This window comes from Nannospalax galili, unplaced genomic scaffold, assembly GCF_000622305.1.
Source record: "Nannospalax galili isolate Female #2095 unplaced genomic scaffold, S.galili_v1.0 scaffold1119, whole genome shotgun sequence".
In the NCBI taxonomy this organism is placed as follows: domain Eukaryota; kingdom Metazoa; phylum Chordata; class Mammalia; order Rodentia; family Spalacidae; genus Nannospalax; species Nannospalax galili.
The window spans coordinates 1,595,250-1,607,227 of record NW_008343597.1 but is presented as its reverse complement, the minus strand read 5'-3'; the positions used below and the strand labels follow the sequence as shown (position 1 = coordinate 1,607,227).

Sequence of the window (11,978 nt, the reverse complement as noted above, 5' to 3'; positions counted from 1 at the left end):
AAGTCAGTCATTTCCAGACTGTCACTTGTTTATGATACAATTGCATTTTTTAAAATTTTATTTTTATTTTATAAGTGTGTTTTGTCTGCATATGTGGAGTTTGTTTTCTATGTGTTTTTTTTTTTTTTTTGTCTTTTTGAGACAGGGTCTCCCTGTAGCCCTAGCTGGCCTTGAACTCACAGATCCACCTGCCTCTGCCTCCCAGGTGCTAGGACTAAAGGTGTGAGCCACCATGCATTTTAACAATAGGAATGTGGAAATCAGGAGAAAGCATCAAAATCATACTGAACTCCATTACATTTTGAAGACAAGTAATTTATAAACAAATATTGAATGAAGAAATAATGCAGAAAACATCTGAACCAATTGTATTTATTGCTAGAAACTTTTAAACTTTTTAAAAAGTGTTTGAAAAGTAGATAACATAGGGAAAGACAGCCATAAAGGTAAGAAGCAATGTCATCATTTACAAAGTGCTACGAATCTGATAAATTTATGTTGTTAATGACTCTGAAGTACTGTTGACAAACAGAAATCACTGAAATACTCAAGGAGTGATACAAAGACTAGAACGCTCAGGTGGATATAAAAGCACTCTCAAGGAACGAGCTTTTGGCAACCTGTCCTCAAGCGAGCTGAACGACCAAGTTTTCAGTGAACCGGTTTTAAGACATCTAACTTTAGGTGAATTCAAGTTTCAGCCAAACTGACTTCTCAAACCAAATCCAAGTGTTTCCTCCAGCACCCCCAGCCTGAATTGTGGGGCTGTGGATATAATCCAGGATCCTGCCAAGGTGGGAGGTCTTGAATGGTAAGCTACAACTAGGGAACTAAGTGTAAAAGTCACCTGAGAAAAAGGGAAGAGTGTGTGTGGAGGGAGGGTGCATGCACACACACGTATATGAATGTACCCATGCTGGGCTACAGGGCTCAGTGCACTTTAACCCTGGGAGTGGGGCTAGCCTGAAGCTTCCTAGACATCCCACCCAGCAAGTTCCACACCCACAGAGACCTGCTCATTACTTCCCAAGCTGAGCAGAACAACCAAGGACAGGCCCCACTTAGCCTCCCCAGGTCCACTTGAGTCCCTGAGAAACAGGCAACACAGGCAGCAGGCCCACCCAGAGCTGGTCCCATTCCCAGAAGAGGGATGGGGAGCTCTCCTGGTCCTTAGACAGAAGGCCCAGAAACGATTCATTATAAAGTCCAGGGTTTCTACCCCTTCATCTAGACAGCAAGCAAACTGTGGAAATGCCTGACTGACCCCATGTCTGACCCCATACCTAGGGTATAACAGAGCGTGTGTTGGGGGTGACTTCTGCCATGCTCTCGCCTATGATCCAGCGCCAGAACATTGTTTGACTTATACAATGGAAATCTACACCAGAATCTGATGTTCAGAAAGTACTGGAACCCATTTGTGTGACTAAGCATACGCTACAGCAGAGTCTGCACACAGGGAAGACCAGAAGGTCCCTTCTCCACAGTCCATTTGGAATGTTAGGGTCTTTGGGTCTCTGGCCTTTGGGGCCTCCCCAGAGGACCCTTCACAAGGACTGCAGAGTGCACGCCTTGCCTCAGGCTGGCCTGAGGAATTTCCCAACAGCGGTGATGGCAGCAGCAGTGACTACAGCTCACATGTAGTTGGTAGGAGGCTGTCGGGCATTGAGTCGCTGCATGTGACAGCCGTGGCAGAGCAAGTGTCCATCAAGAGGAAAACAGCAGCAACCTTCCTCATCACTCAGCTGCATGCGACAATCCTAGGGAAGAGAGAAGCTAGTTCACTTCAGCCCAGGCCCCCAACACAGGAGGACATCTTGGGAGTCTGTTATGCTCAATACCAGAATCCCAATGACTGGAGGATGGGTTGCAAGGTGGGGAGGGTGAAGGATAAAAGGGTGAAAATCTGATAAAAAATACTTTTTCTGGACACCAGGTGGCGCTGCTGCAGCAGAAATATTGAGACAAGCCCCATTTGTAGCAGTTACCAGGAATCTCTTGTCTATCTATTTGAGGAGTCATGATTCAGGGCATGCCAGATTCAGAAAGGCCTAAACAACTAGGGCCACGAAGAGTAGCCAGAGGACAAGAGACTGAGAGACTGCACATAGGTCACGGAGCCTTCCTGTTTTGTATCCTACATGACTCCCACAGATGCATGGTTATTCTAGGACGGACTTCCCCCTCCCAAATTCCAACTCTCCTCCATCAGCCCTGGACCCCAACACTTACCTCACAGTGGTAGCACTCAAAGTGATAATCACGGTCCATGGATATCACCCTCACAATGTCCTCACAGCCCTGAAACATGCATACCCCCATGGGGATGAGCACAGCATGGTATCCCCAACTCCCTATCCCATCCCCCCAGGAATCCTCCAGCTATAACAGGAAGCCCACACAAAGGCCTCTCCACTGCCGTCAGATACAATCACATGTAGCTCTGAGATGTGTGGCAGTTCCAGGAAGGCATGCCCCCATTTATGCAGCTCTCCCTCTGTACAGAGGGGCTGGCTTGACCTGCCGCTCCCAGGTGTGGGGGAAGCAGAGGATGGGGAAAAGGGGTAGGGGCGGGCAGGCTGAACAAGGTGACCCAGTAGGGGATGCCTCACTGGCTTTCAGTTTTTCTCCCTAGGCATACCCTCTTAAATCATTTTTGATTCTTTTACTGGCTTGAGGGTTCCTTCACCTTTTCCCAGTCCCTATATATTTGGGATCTGGTGACCATGACCTTTAAGAGAGCCTCCTTCTCTGGACTGAAACAGAAGATAGGGAGCCCGGATGTTTGGGTCAGAGTGGTGACCCCAAGAGCAGAGTCACACGGGAATCTTTATAGAATGTACATTCCTCAGCATCACCACTTCCCAAGGGAGGCCAGGCTCCATGTTCCCCATTCCCTCCCCAGAGGCAGCAGCACTAGCTGCCCTGCAGAACTCAGACACACTGACCTCTGAAGGGAGGATGGGTTGTCCACAGGCTGCACATTTAGGGGCATAATTTCTAAGAGAGGAGACAGTGATGAGCTGAGGCTGGGGAGTCCCCAGACTCAGTTCCACATTGTACCCCCTGCCCCCAGGTTGGACTCACTTGTGGTAGTCAGTGACACAATACACCTGATTGGAGAAGTCCACTGTGAAGGGGACACCATCCAGGCACTTGTTACAAACGATGCATCGGAAGCAGCCTGGGTGATAAGACTTCCCCATTGCCTGTAGGATCTGGCATGGAGTGGGAGGAGGATCAGTCTTTTAGTCAATCTAGCTACCCATCATGTCCCTTTCCAAACCCCTCCTGTCCAGCTAGAAGAATGCTACAGAATTTGAGGAGACCAAGGAGTCTTCAGGCAGAAAATCTCAAAAAGGTCTTAGAAACCTTCCAGACCCTTGCGTAATTCCTTTTTCTTTCTTTCTTTCCTTTCTTTCCTTTTCTTTCTTTCTTTCTTTCTTTCTTTCTTTCTTTCTTTCTTTCTTTCCTTTCTTTCTTTTTACTTCTTTCGTTCTTTCTTTCTTTCCTTTTAAAAAAATTTTAAATTTTATGTGTAGGAGTATTCTGTGGAAGAGGGTATTGGATCATCTGAAACTGGAATTAAGGTGGGTGCTGGAAACAAAACCCAGGTCTTCTTCAAGAGTAGCCAGTGCTCTTAACCACTGAGCCATCTCTCCAGCCCCCATAAATATTTTAAACAAGTTATCCTTTGGTGAGACATGTTGGAATTCCTTAATTGATTAAGGAAGTCAAAACATATATTTCCATTTACATAATTAAATCATTAAATGTTTTGCTGCTTTACCTTCCTTCCTTCCTTCCTTCCTTCCTTCCTTCCTTCCTTCCTTCCTTCCTTCCTTCTTTCTTTTTTTGAGACGGTGTTACACAGGCGAGGCTGGCCTTGAGCTGGCTGTGCGGCCGAGAATAACTTTGAACTTCTAATTCCTCTGCCTTCACCTCCCAAGTGCTGGAATTATAGGTGCGCAGAAAAAAAAACCCTGGCTACTTTAGATCATTTTAGCAGCTGTACTTGCAATCCCAGCTCTCAGGTAGCTGAGGAAGGAAAATCAAGAGTTCCAGACCAGAAAGAAGGAAGGGAAGGAAGAAGAGAGGGAGGGAGAGAGGGAAAGAAACCAATGCCTGAGTCTCCTCTTTTTTCTTTTTTTTTCTGAGACAAGATCAACTGTATCGCCCTTGCCCCCCACACCTAACTTTTTATTACAACTCAAGTGACGGGTACCAGAACTGTAATTTTTCCAATTCTTCCCAGCTCTCTGCCAAGCTGCCAGGGTTAAGAGTCACTGATCTAATCCCTGTGTGATTGAATCCACAATTCCTTCTTTTTACAGAAAAGAAAATCGAGTTCCAACTGATCGCAACCAGTAGCAGAAAAGTGACTAAGAGCTAGGACCTTTCAAACCTAGCTCGAGCTGGAGGGCCTGGCTGTGCCTCCATAGTCAGAAAGGGGACAGATCACAGAAGCCCAGGAGGGCAAAGACTAGGATCACAGACTTCTCACAAGCAGAGGGAGAACACTGGAAGAATAGCAAGAACCTCATTCATCTGGGGATAGGTTCCCTCCCAGCCTTCTTCAGTATCGGCTCAGCCCCTGGTTCTGCCCCTCAGGCCCTGGCATCAAAGTCTCTGCTTAAGGCCATTCCTTACCTTCTCTAAAATCAGGTGACCACAGACACAGCATTTCTCAGCTGCCTCCTGAAACCCTGAAAACTAGAGACGAAAGGAGGCTGTTAACAAGCTGAGAAGGCTGGAACTCCAGCTGGCCACCAGCGTCCCAGCAGAGAGCCAATTCTAGGTGCAAGGGCTACTCACTCACCAGATAATCCTCCTCACAGTAGACAGAGCCGTTGACACTGTAGAAAGCCTTGCAGCGCAAAGTTCGCCCTAGAAGCAGCAGAGAAGCGGTTGGACGCCATCTTGGAGCCCAGAGGCAGGGCTGTTCTCACTGGTTTCTGCTCCCCAAATTGCACATTTAAACCTGGACCTTAAAAGCTTTTCTTGCTAGCCTCTGTCTGTTCTTCCCCATACAAAAATCCCATCTCAGCTACATGTGGAGACTGAGGCAGGAGGATCAAGAGTTTGAGGCCAGCTTGGCCTACATAATAAGACCCTCAATGAAAAGAAAAAGGATAAAACCCTGCTTTGGCCTCATTCCAACCAAGCAACCTCTCTCCTGCTCACTGCTCCTCTAGCTCCTGTGTCTTCAACAGCTGTCTGCCACCTGGTCCTTTTCAGGCCTAGTGCACCTGGAGAGACCTGGAGGCGCCAAGCCAATGGCAAGCTGGGGTACCTGGTAAGAGGCTCAGATCTACATGTTACACAATTTGCACTGCCACAGGCCTTGTCCCCTGGGGCCCTTCAACCTAGCAGTCTCTCTGCCTGTGAGCATAGCTATCCTGGCTCTCACAGCCCCATCTGGCTCCAGCCTCTTAGTGGTCAGGACATATTGGAGTTACTTTGGGGGACCAAGTGCTTTGTCTGGGAGTTTGGAGGGCCTCAGTCTTCAAGGTCAGAGGCAGCCTGGGATTTTGGCAAGCCTACATGGCAGGACCATTTCCCTATGGCCCAACATCCACAAAAGGACTCCAGTGTCTAAATGGTCAAGGATGAGGGAGTAAGAACAGGGGGAAGAATGGGAAAGTCTCCCTTTTTTTTGCCTTCTTCCCATCAAAATCTCTACATCCAGTTCTGTTCAGGAGTTCAGAAAAACTGACATAGAAATTCATGACAGGAGAGAAAAAGAAAGGACATACCCAGAAGAGGCCCTGTGAAAAGGAGAGCCAGATCAGCCCAGAGAGATCCAGGCAGAAGCTGGGGGAGTGAGAGAAAAGCTGGAGTCAGACAGGCAGAGATAGGAGATTAAAGGTTTAGCAAAAGAATCAGAATGGGTAAGCAGTGGTGAAGGGATAATGAGAGGTGAGGGAGGGTGTGGTGGGGGGAGTTAAGGCCACAGGGAGCACCCCCACAGAGGGCCTCCTGAGTTAACAGCAGCAGGCATTCCTGGAGTGTGATGTCATCAGCTTGGCATGGCCCGGTGGCCTCCACTGTAGTGAGGTGGCTGAACTCTGACCAGCCGAGAGAAAACCCCCCTACCCACCCCTCCACAGCTCCCCACTCCCCCAGCCCACACCCGCCCTTCCCACATTCCAGTCTTTCACTGTCGCCCCAGGCAACTCTGCTGCCCGAGACCAAACCCCACCAAGGAGAGGCTGGGCGGGAGTCCAGGCTGGGCCAGCAGGAAGGCAGAAGAAAGAGGGAGGATCAGAGAAGAGCAAGGAGGCTGAACAAGGCAGGGAGGATGGACTCCTCAAGCAGAGGCGCAGTGGGGAGGATGGCCAGGTAGCACCCAGACAAGGAAGCGGGACAGAAGGTGGGGCAGTGGCTTTCAGATACTTTGTGGGGACCCCACAGATGCTCTATGAGGCAAATGAAGACACACAGCTTTCCTCAGATTCCCCACAGCACTTATCAAAGTGTCTGGCTGGGCGTGGGAGGAGTGAAGGGGGTTTGACTGGCAGGTGCACTCACCACAGGAGCAACAGACAAAGCACTGGGTGTGGTAGAGGCTGTCTAGGGCCTGGCAGGCATTGCTCTGCCCATAGATGCCTTTGTTGCACTTGATACAGGTGCCTGAGAGGAAAGGAGAGTTGGTCAGCATCACATCCCACTTCCCCAGCTCAAATCCAAGGATCCCCAAGTTTTCCTGACTGTGCTTGGCTGATGTGCCAAAGGAACATAGCTTCCCTTAATGGGTTCCGTTCTGACAAGAAATGGATGCAGTGGGCTGGTGATGTAGTCCAGCTGGTAGAATGTTTGCCTAACACATTTGAAGCCTTGGGTTCTACCCCTAGCACCACATAAATGGGTGTGGTAGTGAACACCTATAAACCAACAAGAGGATCAGAAGTTCAAGGCTACTTTGGGCACATAGCAGGGAAATGGGATCTAGCAAGAGGTTGGCTAGGTAGATCCATTCTGGTTTACTTGATTAACATATATTTTCTAAACACCTACCTTGTGCCTAGTATAATATCTAATACCAAAAAAAAAAAAAAAATTGTGAGCTGGAGAGATGGCTCAGCAGTTAAGAGCACTTTGCTGCTCTTAGAGAGGATCTGGGTACAGTTCCCAGCACCCACAAGGCAGATCACAACCAACTGTAACTCCAGTTCCAGGGGATCCGACACCCTCTTCTGGCCTCCAAGGGCTCCTGCATGCAAGAGGTGCACTCATGAAGGCAAACAAAACACTCATACACATAAAATAAAAATGTAAAGTCTTAAACTGTGAGACAAACTGTGGGAGATGCCGGTACCCAGGGGCTCAGAGAAAGCAAGCCAGACCCACAAGACGTCTCTGGGACTTCAGCTTTGCCATCTACAAAATTGGATCTGGCTCAGCAGAGGGCCATGTGAGCACTCCTTGGGGAAAGTGACTGCTAAGAACACAGGTTGAGATTCAACTGTAAAGGATTCCCAGAAGGGTATCAGAACCCTACGGCCTCCCTGCTTGCCCTGGTCACATAGGATAGGCACAGAGCTTAGCTCTCCCAGCATCCCTCACCGAGACACATACACCTGGCTCTGGAACCAGCCTCTCCTGGGTGTGTTCTTCCTTGCCTCCACTCCCCAATTCCAGGCCCATGACTGAGGTATAGGGCCTGTCTTTGGGGAGCAGATCCCAACGGGCCTGCCCCACCTTTCCCCCTCGGCACACTGCCACACTCCCTGCCTGTTGGGGCCCATCCCAGTCTTCGCCCAGGGCTTTGGGAGCTGGTGCAGCAGCTGCAGCAACTGATGGGCCCAGGCCTGTCCTGCTCCCACCCTCTGGCAGCTGGGCAAGGCTGAAGCTGAGGAAGAGGGCCCCTAAACAGTAAAAGGGTCAGGCGAGGGCACAGGGGTCTGCTGTTGTCAGGGGAGGCAATCTGAGCCCAAGAAGCCCTCCAACTCTGAGGTCCATAGCCATGGAAATCTGCCCAAGACTGCCATGCCAGGTGGTCCGGTCAGAGGTGTTCTGTGGGAAGCCTTGGATATTATGGAGACAAGAGGCAGTTGCTCCTGCATGTTTGTCCACCTCTCAACCAGAATATCCACACCTAGCTTCTTCCTGCCATTTTATTGCGCTTTTCTCTCGGAGTCCCTTTCTTCCTTTTGGCTCTGATGGTATAGCCAACTGAGACTTCTTTCCCAGCTCTTTACTGGGCCTCAAAAGGACCTTGCTAAATGGACCTGTCACTGTTTCCCTCGATCAAGGTGATTGAGCATTATCTGCTCTGGGCTTTCTTCAGGATAGGTGAAAATATGGGGGGGCTAATGTGAGGCTGAGGTGGGATTTGAACTCTCAGGCCCTTTCCAGTCTGTTAACCTCTGAATTTTCTTCCCGACCTCTCTTTGGTTTCCTCCCTCTATTCCTACTTCTAACCATGAGGGCCAGGGCAGGAACATGGAGGCCCACAATTCTAGGGGGTGAGTCCCCCAAACTCAGATCACAACTGCTTTATAATGAAGTAATGCCTATGGGTTTTAACACCTCACCTCCTAGCTGAAACATAAAATCAGTACTTCTTGAAGAGTGCTGGAAGGAGGCGGTGGCCAGGTTTCAACAGTAGCAGGAAGAAAGGGGTCTACTCCTGCCTGAATGCCCAGCAGGTTATGGCCAGGACTCACGGCCAGGTTACTTTTGGTGGTCACATGGTGTCTGAATCTATCCAAGTGTAATGGTCTCCTGGTGGTCATGGCTCATCGGGCCACTGGCACACCTTGCGAGCAGGGCTGGGCAGCAGGAGAATCCCTATTTTCTTCCTCCCCAGGCTCTTTCCCCCTCACCCCCTCCAAGCAGCCACGGTTGAGGGAGCTAGCAAACATCCCCCAACGGGCGCAAGCACCGCACCCCTCAGCCCAGCGGGCGTCGGCAGCCGGCACCTGGAGCGCCAGGGCAGGAGTCGGCACGCACTCGGCAGCCTGCCCCGCCCCCCTCACATTCCCCGAATTCCTGCGGGCGGAGCCTAGACGGGTGGGGGCGCGGCACGCCGAAGCCTGCCGGGGCACCGCCGAAAGGGGGGGGGAGCAAGGTGGGGGAGGATGCTCCTACGGCCCCACCGCGGTGTCTCCCAACAAGGCCTCCTACTGCGAAAAAGCCCAGGCGCCCTAACGCTAGAGAAAATGCGACTCAGGAGATAATCAGGGGGAGCTGAATTTGTCAGGGATGCCCCATTAGAAACCCGGCAGGATGAGTGCAAGTGCTCTGGGGTCCGCCCTCTTCCATCCATCCGGCCTCTTTGCTAGTCCGGGATCGCAGCCTCCGAGCCCGGGTCGCAGGCAATTTGGGCCGTCGGGGCCCCAGTGGGCCGGATGCGTGGACCGGTCCCTAGGTCTTCTCTTACTCACCGAAGTAGTCTTCTCGGTTCTCTGGCTCCCGCATCCGGGCTCGCGAGGCCTCCGGAACGAAAGGACCTGGAGACTCCTCCAGGGCCGAGGGCTCGATCCCCGAGGGTTCCCCGCGGGCGCCGGCGTCTCGCCCACCGGTACCCACTGCCAGGCGCAGCAGTGCGCTTAGCTCATCCTGGTAACGGGCCCCCGCGGCGCAGTCCCCGTAGCCGGTGACCGAGTGTCGTCCGGGTTGCGCCCCGCGTCTCTCCAGAGGCCCCGCGGTTCCCACTACGGCCCCGGCCAGAGTCCCAGGGCTGCCCAAGGCCGGGGGGTACGAGTGGCGGCTCTCCTGGCAGCCGAACCCCGCGGGCCCACGCAGGCGGTCCAGGGCGGCGTGGAGCTCGGGGTAGGCGGACGGAACCCCTCCGGAGGAGTAGCCCGCTGGAGCCCCACTGAGGGGTAGGCCGAACAGGCACGGTCCGGCGGGCAGCGGGCTCCCGTGGCGCTGGTCGTAACCCATGCTGATGCCGCTGGTCCGATTGCTGCACGGCCGGCTCCCCGCGGCCCCGCCGGCCCCTGCCCCGTCCAGCAGCAGGCTACCCCGGGGGCTGGACGGCTTGCTCGCGTCGCTGGCGGAGCTACTGGCGAAGCTGGAGCGAGGGCTGAGGGCCGGGGCGGTGGTCTCCAGCCGGAAATCGGGAGGTAGGGACTGAGGTAGAGGCAGGACTCGGGGGGGCGGTGGCCCCCCGGAAAAGGGCCCGTCGAAGCGCTGCGCTTCAAAGGAGCCGCGTGCGTTCCGCTCGGCGTCCAGGGCGCCCGGCTCCCGGGCCGGCTCCAGCGGCTCATCCCCAGGACCCCCAGCAGCTCCTCGGTGTCCGGATTTCCGGGGTGCCCCCAACCCACCTTGGCGCCCTTTGCCTGACCCAGGGGTGCCGTCAGACCCAGACCTGCTAGCTTCACCCTTTCTGCGGCCAAACTTGGCGCTGCCGGAGTCCGAGATTCTTAACTTCTCTAGCAGGCGACTGGCCTTCTCCCCTAACCGCTCCATGCCCACGGGTCTGGAGCCTGCAGCCCCTTCCCCGGCCAGCACCCCGCAGCGCCTCCGCGGCCGCCTCTCGGTCCGGGCTCGGGTGCCCCGGGGGCACGGGCTATGCCGAGGGGCTCAGCGGACGGCCCAGGTGCCCGGCGCTCGTCATCTCGCAGCATCCCCCAGCGGGATGGGCCAAGGTCCCCCACGCATCTGGGGCTGGCGGGGCTGGGAGGGCCTGCACCGCAGCTGTCCGGTCCGCAGGTCTGTTCGCGCGTCGACCAGCCCGCCAGCTGCGGCCCCCGCCCCCCTTACTCTCACACTCGGCTCGAGCCGAACTTCTCCAAACTTTTGTCTGCCTGGCCGGATCTACTTTCCGGGAAGGGCGGAGCGAGCTGTGCACCCGAGGGTTGGGGGGTGTCCGCGCAAGGATCTCCTGTGCGTCGCAGGGGAGCAGTGGGGCTCGTTGCCCTGGAGGTGGAGGTCCGCCGGATGCAGGTGGAAGGAGGTCAAGGGGCAGATTGGGCAACTGTGGCCGCAAGATTCGGGAGTTGGAACCGGAGAGGGTGCAGGGGCAGAGTGAAGGGCACTCTTTGTTTAGAGTTGGAATGCGCGGAGGTGCACCGTGGCATGTCGCGTTCTGCGACGGGGCGACCCGGGCATGTTCTGTGCAAATACCGCGACTTTGTTCCTAGTGTGAGGACTGTGGGGAGATTGTGAAACGTGGTGCAGAAGTGATGATGAGGGAGAGGCATAAAGAGGAAGCCAGGGAAAAAGAAGAAAGGTGCAGAGAGAAGAGATTGAGAGACCCCCCCTTGGAGGTAGCTCTGAAAGGAGAGGAACCGCATCTAGGTATAAGACGGGTCGCGAAAGGAAGATCCAGGGCAGAGAGAGGTGTGGAAGATGGAGAAGCCAGCGAACGCGTAGACGAGGGAAAGGGCAAATTAGTCTCGACAGCTTGACAGACACGCAATAAATAGCACTTTCTGGACCCACAGCTCTGTGATAGTGGAGAGAGACGGAGGAAGATTTATGTGCTTGTACAAGCAGTGAGAAGGAGCGAGGAAAAGGTTTGGGACTGATCCCTGCTGCGAGAGGGACGGAGGGCGATTTATTGTGTACGTAAACCAGAGAGGAAAAGGTTTGGCCCCCATCGCTACCTTAAGGGCAGGAGAGGGAGAGACACCCCCTGGTGTTGGGAAATGAAATTTTTAGCAAATATTTCTGGCGACCAGGGATTGAAAGGCTGGTTTCAAGGCTAAGTATACACCCTTCCCCCACTCTGACCCTCCCTGAAGGTTGGTCCCAGGAGGTCGTAGCAAAGAGTATTAACTTGAGGGGGAGAAATGCCAGTCAGATGATGCAAGTGATCAGGGTGAAAAGGTTGATAGTGACCCATGGTCAAGGATGAGGAAAAGAGAAACTCTTGATGGAACTATCACCCAGTTGATTTCAGCAAGGGGTGAAAGACAGAAATGAAGGAAAATGGCAGTCCTTGTATTTAGATAATAAATGACCGTGAAAATTAGGTGTACACAAATCATATTATTTCCATCCCAACGTTTTGAATACCTTTTTTT

The 11,978-nt window shown here is 53.1% G+C and overlaps 1 protein-coding gene across 1 annotated transcript; it reads right to left on the bottom strand.

Moving 5' to 3' along the window:
- Positions 1 to 356: 356 nt before the first annotated feature.
- Ajuba (ajuba LIM protein) lies at positions 357 to 10,758 on the bottom strand. The gene is made up of 8 exons (XM_008839895.3): positions 9,390 to 10,758; positions 6,532 to 6,633; positions 4,820 to 4,887; positions 4,651 to 4,713; positions 3,088 to 3,218; positions 2,949 to 3,000; positions 2,233 to 2,301; positions 357 to 1,760 (listed from the first exon to the last, which is right to left on the bottom strand). Exons 1-8 carry the CDS (start codon positions 10,417 to 10,419, stop codon positions 1,635 to 1,637), a joined length of 1,641 nt encoding a protein of 546 aa, XP_008838117.1. The 5' UTR covers positions 10,420 to 10,758; the 3' UTR covers positions 357 to 1,634.
- Positions 10,759 to 11,978: the final 1,220 nt, after the last annotated feature.

What these genes read in the sequence shown, in the direction of transcription:
- Ajuba (XM_008839895.3), bottom strand. Translation starts at nt 10,419, where the DNA reads ATGGAGCGGTTAGGGGAGAAGGCCAGTCGCCTGCTAGAGAAGTTAAGA. An exon ending in CTTTGTCTGTTGCTCCTGTG is followed by an intron (nt 4,888 to 6,531) that starts GTGAGTGCACCT and finishes TGCTGCTTCTAG; the next exon opens with GGCGAACTTTGCGCTGCAAG. An exon ending in TGTGTCACTGACTACCACAA is followed by an intron (nt 3,001 to 3,087) that starts GTGAGTCCAACC and finishes CTCCTCTCTTAG; the next exon opens with AAATTATGCCCCTAAATGTG.